Here is a 17,667-nt window from a genome sequence, read left to right as displayed (position 1 = left end):
AACGGAGATACTTCCTGTGCGACTTCAGAATTGGGATGGAAATACGCATCCTGCAAATCGATGGACACTATCCAGTCCTCTTTTTGCAGCGCCTGAAGAATCTGCGCTAGGGTGAGCATCTTGAATCTCTCCTGCTTGAGAAACAGATTCAAGATTCTGAGGTCCAGGATAACACGTAACTTGCCATCCTTCTTGGGGGATCAGGAAATACCGGGAGTAGCATCCCTGAACACCTTCATGCTCCGGAACCACCTTTATCGCAACTTCCTTCTGAAGGAGAAACAAATGATCCTCTGTGCAAAACCCCTGGCAAGGAGGGTAAGGAGGAGGGAATACCCTGAATGGAAGGGCGTACCCATCTTTTACAAGATCTAAAACCCTAAAAGGTCCAAAGTCATTAATTTCCAATCCTGCAGAAAATGGGTAAGCCGACCTCCCACGAGACCCACATGATCCAGGATGGAGGATCTAGGACTGCTTTCCTGCATTACCAGGAGGGGTTGGGGAAGTGGAGGAGGAGGAAGAGGGTTGAAGACTGGCTCCACGAAGGCGACCTCTGCCTTTCCCCTGTAGCTCCAATACAAGGGGTTCTGCTGCTGTTGCTGAGGCCGTCTGGACCCACGAAAGGAAGACTTCCCAAAGCCACGGTATCTTTTATATCCATAGCCTCTTGACTGAGTCTGCAGACACAAAGACCTCGCCGTTGCCTTACTGTCCTTAAATCTCTGCAGGGCAGAGTCCACCTTTTCACCAAAAAGCTTGGAACCATCAAATGGCAAATCAATAAGAGCAGCCTGCACGTCAGAAGAGAACCCAGAAGATTTTAACCATGTGTGCCGCCTTGTTGCAATAGACGAGCCCATTACTCTAGCAACAGAATCCGCTGTATCCAGACCAGACTGGATAACCTGGCGAGCAGCCGCTTGAGCATCCACCAACACCTCAGTCAGATTCCCTTTGTCCTCCTCAGATAACTTAGGGAGAATCTGTTTCGCAGAGTCCATTAAAGCATGAATGTACCTGCCCAAGAGACAAGTGGTGTTGGTAGATTTTAGTGCCATACTGGCTTAAGAAAAGACCTTTTTCGCAGATTGCTCCAACTTCTTCGAATCTCTGTCTGCAGGAGCCTGCGAAAACACCCCTGTTGACTGCTTCGAGCAAGAAGCCTGCACCACCAGACTTTCAGGAGAGGGGTGAGAGGAAAGGAAAACCGGATCTACAGAAGCAGGTCTATACCTTCTTGAGACTGACCTCGAAACTGCAGGAGCTGAAAGAGGATTGCGCCACACATCAATTATTGGCTCAGTCAGAGCATCATTAAATGGCAAAAGTGGCTCAATCACCGAAGATGGAGAATGAAGCACTTCAGTGAGAAGATTAGGCTTATACTCCGCCACAGGAAGCTGCAAGTCCAAAGGTTCCGCAGCCTTCCTAATAACTGTATGATATGGAGCAAAACCCTTAGAGGGACAAGCCTTTTGAGAAACAAAGTCCCACTCTGGAGAAGTGTCAAGCCCACTTGCCTCACACAAGTCCTCAAACACTTCCTCTATGTCATACACCTCTCCTTCCTCCCTCTCTTCAGCCTGGTACTGCTCCTCTTCCAATAACCTCTGCGTCTCTCTCCTCGAACGCATCTTCGGCGTCAGCGGCGCCACACGCGGCGTCGACAGCTCCGGGAGCGGCGTCAAAGGTGGATCCACTACCAGAGCCGGCACCGAGCTAATCAGAGAAGATTCACAGGATGGAGCCGGGGACTGACCATACGGCGTCGACATCCGCGGAGCCGGAAAAGACCAAGACGACGTCGCTGGCATGAACGGCATAAAGGGGACCTGAGGATACTGATGAGGCACACCCAAATTATATGCCGAAGGTGCTCCAAAGGGGTACGAGGCTCTGGCGAACACGCCATATATGGCATTAAGAAAATGCGATGGATCAGAACCCAGTGTCGGAAACTGAGGGTAAGAAGCCAGTTCCAGATCCAATCGAGGTAGCTCTGGTGTCGGAGCCGCTGGAGCCACAGGTGGAACAGCCGGAGCCGAAGGAACCTCAGCCAGATTCATCGGTGAGAATCTCGGCGTCATCGCCTGCTGTGGAGTTTCCTTATTGGAAGGAGATTGAGCTGGAGTCATCGGAGGAGACACTGAAGGTGAAGGGGAAACAAAGTCCTTTTCTTGACGTCAAGGAGCAGGAGAAGGCGACCGACACCACAGACTTCGACGACCGACTTCGAGAAGCAGGTCTCCTCTTCTTCTTATGCTTCTTCTTGGAGTCATGCGACGTCGACGACCTGGACTTTGACATTTTCCGACCCCTTTTTCTTTTCTTGCCTTGGCCATGTAAAGCTTGGCTTCTTGCTCCTTTAACGCCTCTGGATTCATCTTCCTGCACGTAGAGCATCCCTCGACGTCATGGTCTGAAGATAAACACCAAATGCAATCCTAATGCGGGTCAGTAATTGACATATGTTTACCGCATTCTCTGCAGGGCTTAAAGCTAGACTTCATCAGAGCAGACATGACAAAATAAGGTAGAGATACAATCAAAAATACAAAGTATCAAAACGAAGTAAGGAGAGTCCCAGAAAAAAACAGTTAGCGTCGACAGCGCAGAAAAAAGGGAACTGACGTCATCACGCCGGCGTGGTCTTCTTATGGCTCCGGTGACGTCATGCGGAGCCGCATGCGGAGCCATGATGCTGAGACGACCTGATCGGCACGGGGAGCTAGGGAAAAATTACCGCGGAATCCACATGCAGATTTATCCATCAGAAAGGGATGACAACCCTAGAAACCTATTCACAGAACGGGAAAGGTGGGTGGGGCGGTAAGGAATCTATCACTAACTAATGTTTCTTATAGATATATCATTACCGAAGGTAAGTAACTTGTGCATCTGAAAGAAACACATGAGTGATAGATTCCTTACCTTAGAATAGATACCCCAGCAATACCAACCCCAGTGGTGGGTCTGGCGAACCAGGATCACACCAGGAAGTCACGGAGAACAGATCGGCCAAAGAAGTATTTCCAGACTTGGCTGTCCAGGCAATAATGCTTAGTGAAAGTGTGCAACGAGGCCCAAGTAGCTGCCTGACAGATGTCTTGTAAGGGGACACCACGTCCCAATGCCGTAGTGGCAGCCGTCGCCCTGGTGGAATGGGCGTGCAATCCCACCTGAGGCTCCTTTTTTGTCAGAGAATAACAGGCTTTAATACACAAGACATCCCATCGGGATATAGTCCACTTGTGTACGGCCCGACCTTTCTTGACGCCTGCGTAGCTAACAAAAAGCTAGTCATCCACCAGGAACGGTTGTGTGCGATTCAGGTAAAATGAGAGCGCATGTGTTGGGTCCAGACGGTGGAAGGATGCGGAGGCAGAAAGAAGGTGGGCAAAGTGATGGTCTGCCCGACGTGAAAGGCAGTGACAACCTTTGGCAGAAAGGATGGACGTGTCCTGAGCACAACCTTGTCTGGATGGACCGACAGAAAAGGACGTTTGCAAGAAAGAGCCTGGAACTCACTCACTCTCCTAGCAGAGGTGATGGCAACCAGGTAAGCAGTCTTCAAGGTTAACAGACGAAGAGGACAGTTATGAAGAGGCTCAAAGGGAGCGCACATTAAATATGTGAGAACCAGGTTCAAGTCCCACTGTGGCATTACGAAGGGAATAGGAGGGAAAAGATGAGTAATGCCTTTGAGGAATTTGTTAATAACGGGGGACTTGAAAAGAGCAGGCTGATCAGGACGCCTAAGAAAGGCTGAAATAGCTGAAAGGTATCCCTTGATAGTGCCTGGAGCAGAGCCCTGCTGGGCCAAAGAAAGAAGGCACAATAATACTTTAGCAAGAAGGGCAGAAAGGGGATCCACAGCCTTTGTTGTGCACCTTGCCACAAACTTGTTCCACCTGCAGGCGTATACCAACTTAGTGGAGGGACACATGGCTGCCAGAATGACATCACAGACCTTAGGAGGCAAGTCGACAGGAATCAACTGCCACTGCTCAATCTACACGAAAAGAGGTGGAGACTGGACAGGTTCGGGTAGAGGACCGTCCCCTGCTGCTGCGACAGAAGATCCTCCTGAAGAGGCAGTCGGATCAGGGGAATCGATGGTCATACTGAGTAGCTTGGGATACCATACTCTTCGAGCCCAGTCCAGAGCCACAAGAATAACTTAGGCCGGTCGCGCTTAATCTTCTTCAGCACTCTGGTCAGAAGTGGTATAGGCGGAAAGGCATACAACAGACCGCAACTCCACTCACGACGAAAAGCGTTGCCTAGCGAGTGCTGCCTTGGAAATTCCAACGTGCAGAACTGCTGACATTGCGCGTTCTCTTCGGTGGCGAATAGATCTAACCAAGGCTCTCCCCACTGCTGAAAGAGACCTTGCGCCACCTCCGAGTGAAGACGCCATTTTTGATCCATCATGCACCTGCGGCGGCGTTCTTCCGCCCTGGCGTTCAGTGAACCTGCCAGGTGTTGAACCACCAGGGAAATGTCCTGATGTTCCAGCCATGTCCAGAAACACAGAGCCTCCGGACATAGGGTCCACGACCCCACCCCGCCCTGTTTGTTGCAGTACTACATAGCGGTGGTGTTGTCTGAACACCTGCACTACTCTTCCCTTGACAGAGGGATGGAATGCCTTCACTGCAAGTTGGATCGCCCGGAGCTCCAGATGGTTGATATGGAGCCTGGACTCCGCCGGAAACCAGTGGCCTCTGATCTCCGCCTCTCCCATGTGGCCACCCCATACCAGGAGGGATGCATCCATCACCACTGTGCGCTCCGGTTGGGGAAGGGAGAGGGGTCTGCCATTGAACCGATGCCGGTTCGTGAACCACCACTGCAACTGTTGTGCAGTGCCCTCCGAGATTTGGGTGTAATCTGACAGGTTCACCTGATGCTGCGCTCACTGGAACTTCTGGTCCCACTGCAGAGCCCGCATAAGCTATCTAACTTGATAGACCAGCAGTATGCAGGAGGCCATGAGGCCCAGCAGCCTCAGGGTCATCCTGACAAACCCAGGATAGAGGCTGAAAGATCGGAATCAGAGCCTGAATATCCTGTACTCACTTTTCGGGAGGATAATCCCGAAAGTGTGTCGTATCCAGAACCGCTCCGATAAAGAGGAGCTTCTGAGGGGGAAATCAGGTGCGACTTCGGCACATTGATGGAGAACCCCAGCAAATGCAGGAGGTTGGCCGTAGTCTGGAGGTGGGAGACGACTGTCCGGGGCGAGCCTGCCTTCAACAGCCGGTCGTCAAGATAGGGGAAGACTGGAACCCCTGATCTGCGCAGATGAGCTGCGACCACCGCCATCACTTTCGTGAACACCCGAGGGGCGCTGGTAAGGCCAAAGGGGAGCACGGTAAACTTAAAGTGCTCGTGGCCTACCGTAAACCGCAGGTAACGCCGGTGGGCCGGCAGGAAGGGAATGTGGAAATATGCGTCCTGCAGGTCCAACGCTACCATCCAGTCTCCAGGGTCGAGGGCAGACAAGACCTGAGCCACAGTTAACATCTTAAACCTCTCCTTCCGGAGGAAGAGATTGACGTCCCTGAGGTCCAAGATAGGATGCAGGCCCTGGTCCTTCTTGGGCACCAAAAAGCAGTGGGAGTAAAAACCATGTCCAACTTTTGGCGCAGGAATGCGCTCAATGGCCCCCTTGGCCAAGAGGACCGCGACTTCCTGTTGAAGTAGTGCCAAGTGATCCCCCGACATGCGGTGGTACAGGGGTGGCATGGTTGGAGGGGTAGTCTCGAAGGGCAGGGAGTAGTCCCTTCAGACTATTCGTAAAACTCACCTGTCTGAAGTGATGGTGCGCCAGTGTGGGAGGTGATAGCGAATCCTGCCGCCTACTGGCGTTTGATGGGCCTGAAAAACCGGACTAGGAAGGTTTCGAGGCAGTGGTGGCGGTGGACTGACCCCGCCCGCTGACCCCTGACCCGGCGGGTCCCACGTCCGCGCTGAGACTGGTGCTGCCCAGGCATGTGACTCTGGAGCGATTGTGTTGGGGCGCCCCTTCCGGGGCCTCGAAAGGAGCGAAAAGCAGAAGGCGGAGGAGGGCACGTGGCGGAAAGACCCAAGGACTTGGTCGCAGCCCGCGAGTCCTTAAAGCGCTCCACCACACTGTGAAACCTTAAAGTCTGAATCTCTTGTTTTCTGATTCAGCTATGCCTCATGCATACTCATACCTTTCACCTGTTTTCAGCCTGACTCTGTCCCTGACGCCACCTGTATAAACATTAGGTCACAAAGCTAAAGTTGAGACATTGTAGGCTGCGTAAACATGCCGAGTCAGCTTGCTCGAAGGTTTTCAGGCAATCCTTAAGTAAACTTTACTTAAGGATTAGTGCTATTCTGAGTAGACTTTACTAAGGAGGGTAGTTCTGACGGCCACTGTAGAAAACTTGAGGTGGAGGGCCTCGGTCACCCTACGCAACACAACTGCATAATTTGCACCCTCCTCCGTAGCCACGGTAGGAGGAGTTAGCATGCCATGGTCAGGAGAGATAAAGACCACTGGCCTCCCCCAACTCCTCTGCCCAGTCCAGGTCAAACTCACATTGTGCTGTGAGATGGTCCTCAGACCCCTCCCAGTACTCCCCTCCCTCCGAAGGCAAATGAACAGGCCGAAAATAAGGAGGATGGACATAAGGATAGAAATCCCCCATCGGCATCGAGCGACAACGTATCCACAGCGAGGCTGCGTCGTCCAGTGTGCCGGGCGACGTCGGAGGTGGTGCCGACGTTGGCGGAGGTGTCACAAGGCCAACCGGCGTCGACCGGGATCCAGGCTTAGATCCATGGGGGCCCTGCGGCGCCGGACCGGAGCAGACAGCGATGCCGGAGCTGCTGACAGTAAAGGGCTAGGACCCCTAATCGGGCCCGCTGGCCCGCAAAAAGCAGACTGTGGTTGGGTAGGGGCCAACGAAAGGTCCAAGGACCTGGCCGGAGCTCTGCTATCCTTGAAGCGCTCAAGCGCTGATTTGGCCTGGTCTCTGAAGAGACAGGAGCCATCAAAGGATGCACACCCATAAGTGAAGCTTGGACTTCACCAGAACACCAGTTCTCAGCCAGGCATGGCGTCAAAAGATCACCGAGGAAACCGCTCTGTCCAGAGAGTCGTTCACCTCCAATCTTCATCGAATTGTGAACTTCGCTGCATCTCTCCCAACTGACATAACTTAGAACCTATGGCCCAGGCCTCCACTGGACCATGGGCGGCACCTGCGCATCGGAATCCCACATGGCATGAGAATAACGGTCCAAGAGCCACGCAGTGTTCACGGACCACAGTGCCAGGCTGCTGGAAGAAAACATTTTTTTTCCTAAGTTGTCCAGCCTCTTTGAATTCCCTATCCGGTGCAGTGGTACAGAATGCACCAGGATTTACACAGGAGGTGGATGCTTGGACCACCAAGGGTGTTGAGTGAGGAAGTTGGGGTCCACTGGGGCGGGGTGGTAAGCAATCATCCTGTTCACATGAGACCCTGTGCAGGGTTTTGACTAAGTCCCCATCAGGACGTCCATGAGTGCTTCATTAAATGGGAGAAGCAGCACCGAGGGGGTCAGTCCCAGCTGAAGCACTTCTCTCAAGACGTTTGTTTTGATTGCTACTGAGGGTAGGCTTAAGTCAAGGACCTCGGCAGCCGTTCTCACCTCCATTGCAAAAGAAACCACCTCCTCCGTAGCCACTATAGGAGGAGAGAGCATGCCAGTATATGGTGAGGTGTCCAGTCCGCCAATGCCTTACACCAGTTCATGTTTGGGTCAAGGGGCTCGTATTCTTCAGGAACCAGAGACCCCCGTCAATCCTCCTAGAGTCCCAGCCCTTAAGAATAGAGCTCGGGCTCTGTGCTGGATTCAGTGGGCGTCGGGCGACGTTAATCTGGCTCCGTGATGGGGTAAAAATTGGGACTGCACCACCAGATCCATACAATGCTCCAAGGGGTCTGACTGGAGCCGGGGGCGGAAACATCAGCGGAGAACCAGGGTGAGCTCCTCCAGAACCCGCAGGAATGGACTACCCAAATATGAGGTGCATGACCTCATAGAACTCGTGAAGTTGGGAGAGTGGCATTCCGGCTCCCATACAAAAACTCGGAGAGGCGCGGAGCTGGCCCAGGCTCAACCGCGGAGCCTGGCCTCGAATGGTGATGCCACCTCATCTCCTAAGATGACTTTAGCGGACGGGGCAAAGTCGAAGACGTCTTCAACTTCTTACTCTACTTGCGCTGTGCGCTTGTGGGACTTACCAGAGCACTACTGTGAGTGTGGAGAGGATCTTGGACCCGTGACCGATCCCCGGAACTTCCTCTCAACTGGGATCGAGACGGACACCTCATCAGAAGTGGAGCAGCAAGAAGCTTGAGGGAGCTCTCTTTCAAGCCTTTGGGAGCATGGCAAGGCAGAAAATACAGGTCTTCATGTTGTGGTCAACCTCGAGGCACCAGAGGCAAACAAGTTGCGGCTCCATTACCTCCATCTGCCAGTGACAGGCGCCACAGGGCTTCAAGTTGGCCTTCCTAGTTGACACCTACCACACCAAGAGAAAAATCTCAAAATAATCGACAAATAGTAGGAAAACGTCAGACTTTGAGTAGCTCTCTCCAGATCTGCGCTGAAAAAACAAAACTGACATCCGCGCTCTGGTGTGGCGCCTATATAGGCACCATGCATGTCACTTCAGGTGTGAGCGACGCTTCATACCGCCGCGCAAGGATATTGTTTGCATGGTCCACACTTCTGAGTAGAACCATCAAATCACTAAACATTTTCCCAAACAAGGCACTGAACAAACTGATATACAAATAGTTGTTCTTCTTGGAGTTGCAGTCTGTATCTATCACATCACGGCTTCCACAAACTTTAGGCTACAGCTAAGAACACCAACGTAAAAATAGTGCTATGATGCAGACTAACAGGTGCTAACAGTCTGGAGCAAGCAGCTTATGGCACAAATGACTAAGGAGTGGGAGGAAAGCAAAACAATCAAGCTCTCCCGCTCAGAGACATGCCCCGCACCTATGGTGAAGGACATGGTGGCAGATGAATGACTATGGAGTGTTCTGCGAGCGGAATAAGACTAGTGGCAACTTATACCGAAATAAAAGGAATCCAGGATGTGCAGGATGAGGTGCAGGTGTCACGTCGCCAGCAACTCCTGCATGAAAGTAGAAATAGCGGGATTTAGAATTAGAGGGTCTGGGGGCAGCTGAGTTGGGCTGGTGGAGTTGCAAACAAACTCTTAAAGGATGGAAAATGCAAAAAAAATACCTTTGCCAACGATGCAAATATGTTAGGAGTTTAAACTGCAAAGAAGCACAAAGGAGAGCACTTGCCTACCTTCTTAAACCCCTGATCTCATTTTAACATACAAATGTTCATTCAAATTGCTGACCTGTACAGTGCAATGTTATTGAGTTCAGTTATCAAACAGAGACCACATTAACAGGATACCATTGATTTTTGAAGTTTTATTACATTTGCATAGTTACTGAAAGCCATTGCAATACAAAAGCATCAATTAAAACCATAAGGTCATGACAAAATATTAGGTACACATTTGTAAATTCCATAAACAATTAAAACTTTAAATACATTGGATTGCTGACAGGTTAAAGGCACTTTGGTGCTAGTGCAAATTGCTGCCGGTGTAAGCAATGCAGTCAGTGCAGAGTTTGTTGCAGAGTTAGATAGTGCAATCTGTCTAGAGAGATGCTTTACGGCAGGTCCAATCTGTAACCTCGATGAGGGCTTCCCGGCTCTACCTAGGTTGGAACGGCCTCTGTTCTTAAGTTGAATGAAATTGCACTATGATCGCTAGTGTTTAAACTGCCGGCAATTTCTTTGTGACTAGGCCTACTTAGAGTGGTTTCCGGTGGGACTGCTCTGAAACCCAGGTTAGGCTTGATTTTATGGTGGCATTTTTTGCTCGACTAATGCATTAACAGGACACAGTAAAGAAGGAACTATCCAAAACTACAGTGAACAACCTTCAACTAGTGAAACAGTGACTGGATGAGATAAGGCTCTGCAGTCTGACATTACTGTAGCAAAGTGAAAGGATGCAATTTCTAGTTAGGAGAAAATAAAAAAATAAAAAGTTTTGTCTGTTGGAATGGATCTTAGAATGCTCTCTGTCCTCCTTGTTTCAACGATTAAAGGTTGTTACTAAAACAGAGAGCAGCCCATGTAAGCAACATGGTGGTGGATCGAGAGCATTCGTGATTGGCAAATTTGGCAAACATTACCCAAAATAACAGATTATTATGTTTTGGAAAAATCCATGATCCCTTTGCATAATTCGGTATTACGCTCTAAAGTCTACACACTGCTCCAGTTAAAGCTATTGCAGGGTCAAAGACCATAAGTAACTACTAGATTAACTGTTGTTGGCAATGGAAAACTATGGTAAAGAATGAATGAACAACACTAAAAGAAAGTCTTAAGTTAAATGGCTAAGTTGACGAGTTCAAGACATTGTAGCTTTTTCACTTTTCAATTCACCAGAGAAAGAACAAGGACACCAATGCTCAACTCACCGTGACCCCACAAGCTATAGCAGCCACCAAAACGGGTCTTTTCATTATCAAGCACAAGTGTACCACATTTCCTTCTCTTGACATAAGGTTTCAGGGTGACCTAAGCATGGTTATTTCAATAACTGACCATGCCAACAATATGTAAGCAGGGTTCTCTGTTAGCTCCTGAAGTCTCCTACCTACAGGCCATATTTAGGACTCTAGAGATCAGCATATTCTCATGTTCCACGCATTTCCTTTGCGAACGGATGCCAGGCAAGTTTAGTTGAAATCACTGTGTATTACCCAAAGCACATTTTATGACATTTTCGTCAGGCCTCTCATCTAGTTAACGTACAATTCTACTTCAAGCAATAAATTATGACATTAATCCTCAGAATCCTTCCATTAAAAAAGCAGCACACAAGGGACGTTATTTAACACTGTAAATAGAACAGTTACTGGATACAATTCTAATCTTTCACGTTCTAATTAAAGACCACCTCATGCTAGTAAACACTGAAAATCTACCCATTTCCCTCTTAGCCATGTATGATGAATTGTGTTTAGCCTACTTGCAGCACAGCAAGAGGTAATTTTTGGTAAAATACACCCTCATTAAACACAGTAACCTTCCTGCGAGAAAAGAGTTGGAGTCTCAAACAAAACCTTATCACATTTATGGGAGAAATGGATCATCAATTGCACGGGGCGGCTATTATCCCTCACATAGCAGATTCCTCCTATAAATCTAAGTAATTTTACTTCAAAACTGATAATGCAGTACCAGAAAAGGTTTGTTATGTAACATGAAAAAACGTTGCTGAACATGGAAGGCTTACACAGCTTTACACACCTCTTCAGTATATCCTACCAGTGTCCTGAGCCGTTCTGAAGAGAAAACAAAACAACCCTAATTGCTGCATTAAAAAAGCTGATAATGGCCCTGGGCCTGATTAGGATGCCGGTCTGACCGCCACCGACAGGCCGTCGGTGGCGTTCGGACCGTCATCCAGCATAGCGGTCCGACTGCATTTATGATGCGGTCAGTCCAACTGCTGCAGTCGGAGGGACTGACCTACGCATCAGACAGGTTCAAGGAGTCTGTCGGGCAATGTATGATGGTAAACCCTACAACAGGGGCACTGTCATAGAGATTACGGTGTCCCTTTCATCCATTCCATGGCGGTCCATCCATCATGTAAAGGCTGTCAGAAAATGACTCAGGGGGCCTCTGTCCCCGTGGGCCTCTGTTATAAGGCCCGGGGCGCACCTGTGGTGCCCGTCAAACATCCATGCCCAGTGTGCCAGGCACCACATGGTGCCTGGATCATGGGGCATGGATGTATCAAAACATCCCCTTTTCCACTGTGGCTTGTGCTGCAGCACTTTTCCAGGCTGTAGTACAAGCCCCAATGGAAAAGGGTATGTTTCTGACCACCTACATGGCGGTCGCATCTTAATGTGGTGGGTAGAACCGCTGGCATGTTGCTCGGTTTCCAACCTGCTGTGATGGCAGTCACATGCTAATCCAACTGCCATAATTTAGGCCATATGGCTGACAGGCTCAGGTCACCGAAGAGCAGCAGAAATGCACTTTTTAAATAAATTAGTTGCCTCATCACCAACTGATCCTCTTTTAAACTTCCTTAAACAAAATAAAACTCCAAGACACATATTAAACTACGTATATAACATTCCATACAGCTATTACCAAGGATATCACACTTACCTCCAGAGTTTGTCCTTGGCTGAATGATTTCGGGTTGATTATTGGCTAACAGTTCTGGCCTTTATTTAAAAAGAAACAACTAATTGGTGTATGTTAGAACGCACACTATATGACATTACTATGAACTTAACTTCCAGATGAATGGACAATGTAGAAGATCCACATATTTGATCATTATGAAAATGAAGCATTCTCCTCAGCTGCCAAAATTAACTAAAAGTTAACACTACAGTTTTACACAATTCAAAAATGAAAACAGTTTGTTTTTCTTCACACGAAGGACAAAGTTCAATGATCGTACAATATGAGAAATGCCTACCATCGTATACTACAGACCACTAGTTGAACTTAAATAGAAGGTGAGTAGAGAAGTGTGTAGAGCAAAGACGTGCATTGACAGCGGAAAAATTATATTAACAGTTACATTTTAAATTACAATGGTTCACCAGCAAAGGTATCTGTGCGAGTGTCAAAATAAGTTACTTACCTTACATAGCGTGCTTTCTAAAAAATGTGAGCAACAGCAGATTGCTTGCATGAACATTAACTCAAGGTGCTACACAGGATCCCAGTTTTTTTTGTTGTGGTTTTTTTTTCACACAGAAAACCTACACGGCGTTTGACAAAGTTGGAGACCCAAATGTGACACCAAGAGTTCATCTAAGGTGCCAGTTGCATCAAATAGCGTATTCTTTCATGCCCCACACAGGCAAAGAAGGAACCAAAACAAAGGAATTAAACTGAGTTACCACAATAACTAAGAGGGGGAAAAAGGGCAATAGGAATCTGCAGAATCTTTCATATAAAAACTCAAAGAAGGCTAACAAAGCTAAATAACTTGTTCTTCTAATGGATATTCACAAGATTCATTGTATGATCCATCACCATACCAACTTGGAAAGGAGGTGGTTTGAAGATAATGTATAACTAAAGCTGGTAACTTTAAAGCACAGCAATTTCTAAATATGAAAATGTGTCTTGGAGGCCATAGGAAGCCATCTAGTTGTGTGGCTGCCTAGCATGCACATTTCAGTTAAGCGTAATTTTGGATATCCATTTGTTCTAGAAGGAAAAGTTATTTTTAATTCTGGGACTGCATCATCACCAAAGTGTAAACAAACTATATATGGATATACACACATACATTTAGATAGATATACATACACAGATACACACGTGGGTGTGTGGGTGTGTGTGTGTGTATATATATATATATATATATATATATATATATATATATATATATATATATATATATATATATATATATATATATATATATTACCTACTGGCAGTCGCCAGTAGGTAGTTATAGTTAGGACCACGTTTCCATAGGAAATCCGCAACATTCTATTTTGAATAACTTTTGCGCCGGTCGACGAATCCTTGCAAATTTTTCAAAATAGGTGGGGCGCTACGCTCCGCTCCTACCCTGAAAGTCTCGGGGGGATTCGTCAAGCGGGGGCTGAGATAAAAGGGGGGTCCCAAAACGCGTTTTTCCCATGCATTTTTCCATAGGACCTTTAGACACAGCTACAGCCCGAACGGCTGAACAGAATTACTTGAAATTTGGCAGAGAGGTAGTCCTCAGGTCAAGGAAGTGCCTTTTGTAGGTTTGGTGTAAATCTGTTCAGTAGATTCTGAGAAAATAGCCTTTAAATCAATATATATATCTGAGCCAGCTTACGGTGCGCTTACCGTACGCGTACGGTGGCGTGCGCGAGCGCGATTCTGATTGGCCCTTAGATCTTAGTAAACATTCGAATCGGTCGAAACCAGGAAGCGGCGGCCGCCATTTTCTCTCTCGCACTCTGACAGGGGGTTGAAAAACCAAGTGCAAAAACATGTAAAGGGGCTGTTTACACAGCTCCCAAGCACCTAGCCATGTCGAGGGAGTCCCCAACGATCCCCCAAGTGAAAAAAGGCAATTTAAATTTTTTCGAAAATTTCGCCGATTACGCTTACCGTACGCGTACGGTAAGAAATAATAAAAAAATATAATATCCACATTCTCCCCACCCCGTGTGCAAAAGGTGCCCGAAGGGCACCTTGTGTGCATGGCTTATTAGAGCTAAACAAAACATATATTTTACCTGTCACAACGATGCTCATCATATGTCCTCCATGTGCGCACGGTGCGCGAAGTGCATCGTGCGTTCATGGCCCATCTAGCGTAACGTGGGCACGCGGTGCGCGAACGGAACGAACTGCGTTAAGTGGGCGCGCACGCCACAAATGGCGTAAAGTAACTTAGCATTTAAAAAACCTTGCAAATTCACTGAAAAAACCATAGGTTTCACACACGTTATAGTTAGGAATTAGCATTTAAAAAACCTTGCAAATTCACTGAAAAAACCATAGGTTTCACACGTTATAGTTAGCTGGACATTTTACTGATAAAAAAACAATGAAATTCCCCCGTTATAGTTACTGTAGGCAACTATAACTGACGCGACCGTAATCCTCTGCTGATGACATATGTGTCTTTATGGAAAAAAAATATTTGTAATATATGTATAGCTAAAATTTAATGGAAGAAGACATGGGCAAATAAGTGTCTAAATACAGTATTAGCATCAGCAGAGGATTACGGTCGCGTGAGTTATAGTTGCCTACAGTAACTATAACGGGGGAATTTCATTGGTTTTTTATCAGTAAAATGTCCAGCTAACTATAACATGTGTGAAACCTATGGTTTTTTCAGTGAATATATATATATATATATATATATATATATATATATATATATATATATATATATATATATATATATATATATATTCACTGAAAAAAACATAGGTTTCACACATGTTATAGTTAGCGGAAATTTTACTGATAAAAAACCAATGAAATTCCCCCGTTATAGTTAGTGCAGGAAACTATAACTCACGCGACCGCAATCCTCTGCTGATGCTAATACTGTATTTAGACACTTATTTGCCCATGTCTTCTTCCATAAATTTTTAGCTATACATATATTACAAATATTTTTTTTTCATAAAGACACATATGTCATCAGCAGAAGATTGCAGTCGCGTGAGTTATAGTTTCCTGCACTAACTATAACGGGGGAATTTCATTGGTTTTTTATCAGTAAAATTTCCGCTAACTATAACATGTGTGAAACCTATGGTTTTTTCAGTGAATTTGCAAGGTTTTTTAAATGCTAATTCCTAACTATAACGTGTGTGAAACCTATGGTTTTTTCAGTGAATTTGTATGGTTTTTTAAATGCTAAGTTACTTTACGCCATTCGTGGCGTGCGCGCCCACTTAACGCAGTTCGTTCCGTGCGCGCACGGTGCGCTTCGCGCACCGTGCGCGCACAGTGAACAAGCGGTGCGCTTTGCGCACCGCGCGCCCACTTTACGCAGTTAGTGCCGTGCACGCACGGTGGGCACGCGGTGCGCTACGCGCACTGCGTGCCCACGTTACGCTAGATGGGCCATGTACGCACGATGCGCTTCGCGCACCGTGCGCACATGGACATATTATGCGCTTCCTTGTGATGGGTAATCTGTTGAAATTTTTTGGGGAAATGCTGTGCTCTTATATGCCATGCACAAATGGTGGCCTTCGGCCACCATTTGCACACGGGGTGGAGAGAGTGTCGATTTTTAAAAAAAAAATTTTTTTACCGTACGCGTATGGTAAGCGTACGGTAAGCGTAATCGGCGAAATATTCGAAAAATTAAAAATTACCGTTTTTTGCCTTGGGGGATCTTTGAAGACTCAACTAACATGGTTATGTGCAAGGGCGCTGTCTAAACAGCCCCTTTATATGTTTTTGGCATTTGTTTATCAGCTCCCCCCTCAGAGTGCGAGAGAGAAAATGGCGGCCGCCGCTTCCTGGTTTCGACCGATTCGAATGTTTACTAAGATCTAAGGGCCAATCAGAATCGCGCTCGCGCACGCCACCGTACGCGTACGGTAAGCGCACCGTAAGCGCACCGTAAGCTGGCTCAGATATATATATTGATTTAAAGGCTATTTTCTCAGAATCTACTGAACAGATTTACACCAAACCTACAAAAGGCACTTCCTTGACCTGAGGACTACCTCTGCCAAATTTCAAGTAATTCTGTTCAGCCGTTCGGGCTGTAGCTGTGTCTAAAGGTCCTATGGAAAAATGCATGGGAAAAACGCGTTTTGGGACCCCCCTTTTATCTCAGCCCCCGCTTGACGAATCCCCCCGAGACTTTCAGGGTAGGAGCGGAGCGTAGCGCCCCACCTATTTTGAAAAATTTGCAAGGATTCGTCGACCGGCGCAAAAGTTATTCAAAATAGAATGTTGCGGATTTCCTATGGAAACGTGGTCCTAACTATAACTACCTACTGGCGACCGCCAGTAGGTAATATATATATATATAAACTTCCGGCCAATCTCCCTACTCCCGTTCCTGGTGAAGGTCATCGAGAAGTCCGTCAACAAACAACTGACCCACTACCTCGAGGAGAACAACATCCTGGACCCGTCCCAGTCTGGGTTCCACAGCAACTACAGCACCGAAACGGTCCTCATCGCCGCCACCGACGACATCAGGGCCCTGCTGGACAACGGCGAGACCACGCCACTCATCTTCCTTCATCAGACGCTTTCGACACGGTCTGCCACAACACCCTACGCACTCGCCTCCACGACGCAGGAATCCGTGGCAAAGCACTGGACTGGACCACCTCCTTCCTCTCCGACAGAACACAGAGCGTCCGCCTTCCCCCTTTCCGATCCGAAGCATCCAAAATCATCTGCGGCGTATGCCAAGGATCATCCCTCAGCCCGACCCTCTTCGACATCTACATAGCCCCGCTTGCCCGCCTCGCCAGACTGCACGACCACAACAATCTCCTACGCCGACGACACACAGCTGTTCCGCTCCTTCACCAAAGACCCTCACACCGCCAAAACCAGACTCCACGAAGGAATGAAAGCCGTCGCTGAATGGATGAAGAACAGCCGTCTGAAACTGAACTCGGACAAGACGGAGGTCCTCATCCTCGCCTCCAACCCCTCAGCCTGGGACGACTCCTGGTGGCAGACTGCCCTGGGCGCAGCACTGCCACCCACCGACCACGCACGCAACCTGGGATTCATCCTCGACTCAACACTCTCCATGACCAAGCAAGTCAACGCCATCTCCTGTTAACACCCTTCGCATGCTACGAAAGATCTACAGGTGAATCCCCACAGACACCAGAAGACTGGACTACGGAAACGCCCTCTGCGCAGGAGCTCCGGCCAAGCTGCTACAACGCATACGGAATGCCTCCGCTCGACTGATTCTTGATATCCCTCGCCACAGCCACATCACACCCCACCTGAGAATCCTGCACTGGCTTCCCGTCAAAAAAATGATCACTTTAAAGCTCCTCACCCATGCACACAAGGCACTCCACAACA

General features: G+C 47.9%; 1 protein-coding gene across 7 annotated transcripts in view; it reads right to left on the bottom strand.

Annotated features, from left to right (window-relative positions):
• GTF2I (general transcription factor IIi) overlaps positions 1 to 17,667 on the bottom strand; it is a 1,662,009-nt gene that overhangs the window by 856,540 nt on the left and 787,802 nt on the right. For all 7 annotated transcript variants that reach the window (XM_085649796.1, XM_085649797.1, XM_085649793.1 and 4 more), the window contains one exon: positions 12,271 to 12,329. In XM_085649796.1, coding sequence (XP_085505922.1) covers positions 12,271 to 12,329 — 59 coding nt within the window. The remainder of the gene's footprint in view (positions 1 to 12,270; positions 12,330 to 17,667) is intronic.

Source organism: Triturus cristatus, chromosome 3_2 (assembly GCF_964204655.1).
Source record: "Triturus cristatus chromosome 3_2, aTriCri1.1, whole genome shotgun sequence".
Taxonomy (NCBI): Eukaryota; Metazoa; Chordata; class Amphibia; order Caudata; family Salamandridae; genus Triturus; species Triturus cristatus.
The sequence above is the reverse complement of the archived record's forward strand: the minus strand, read 5'-3'. Positions and strand labels throughout refer to the sequence as shown.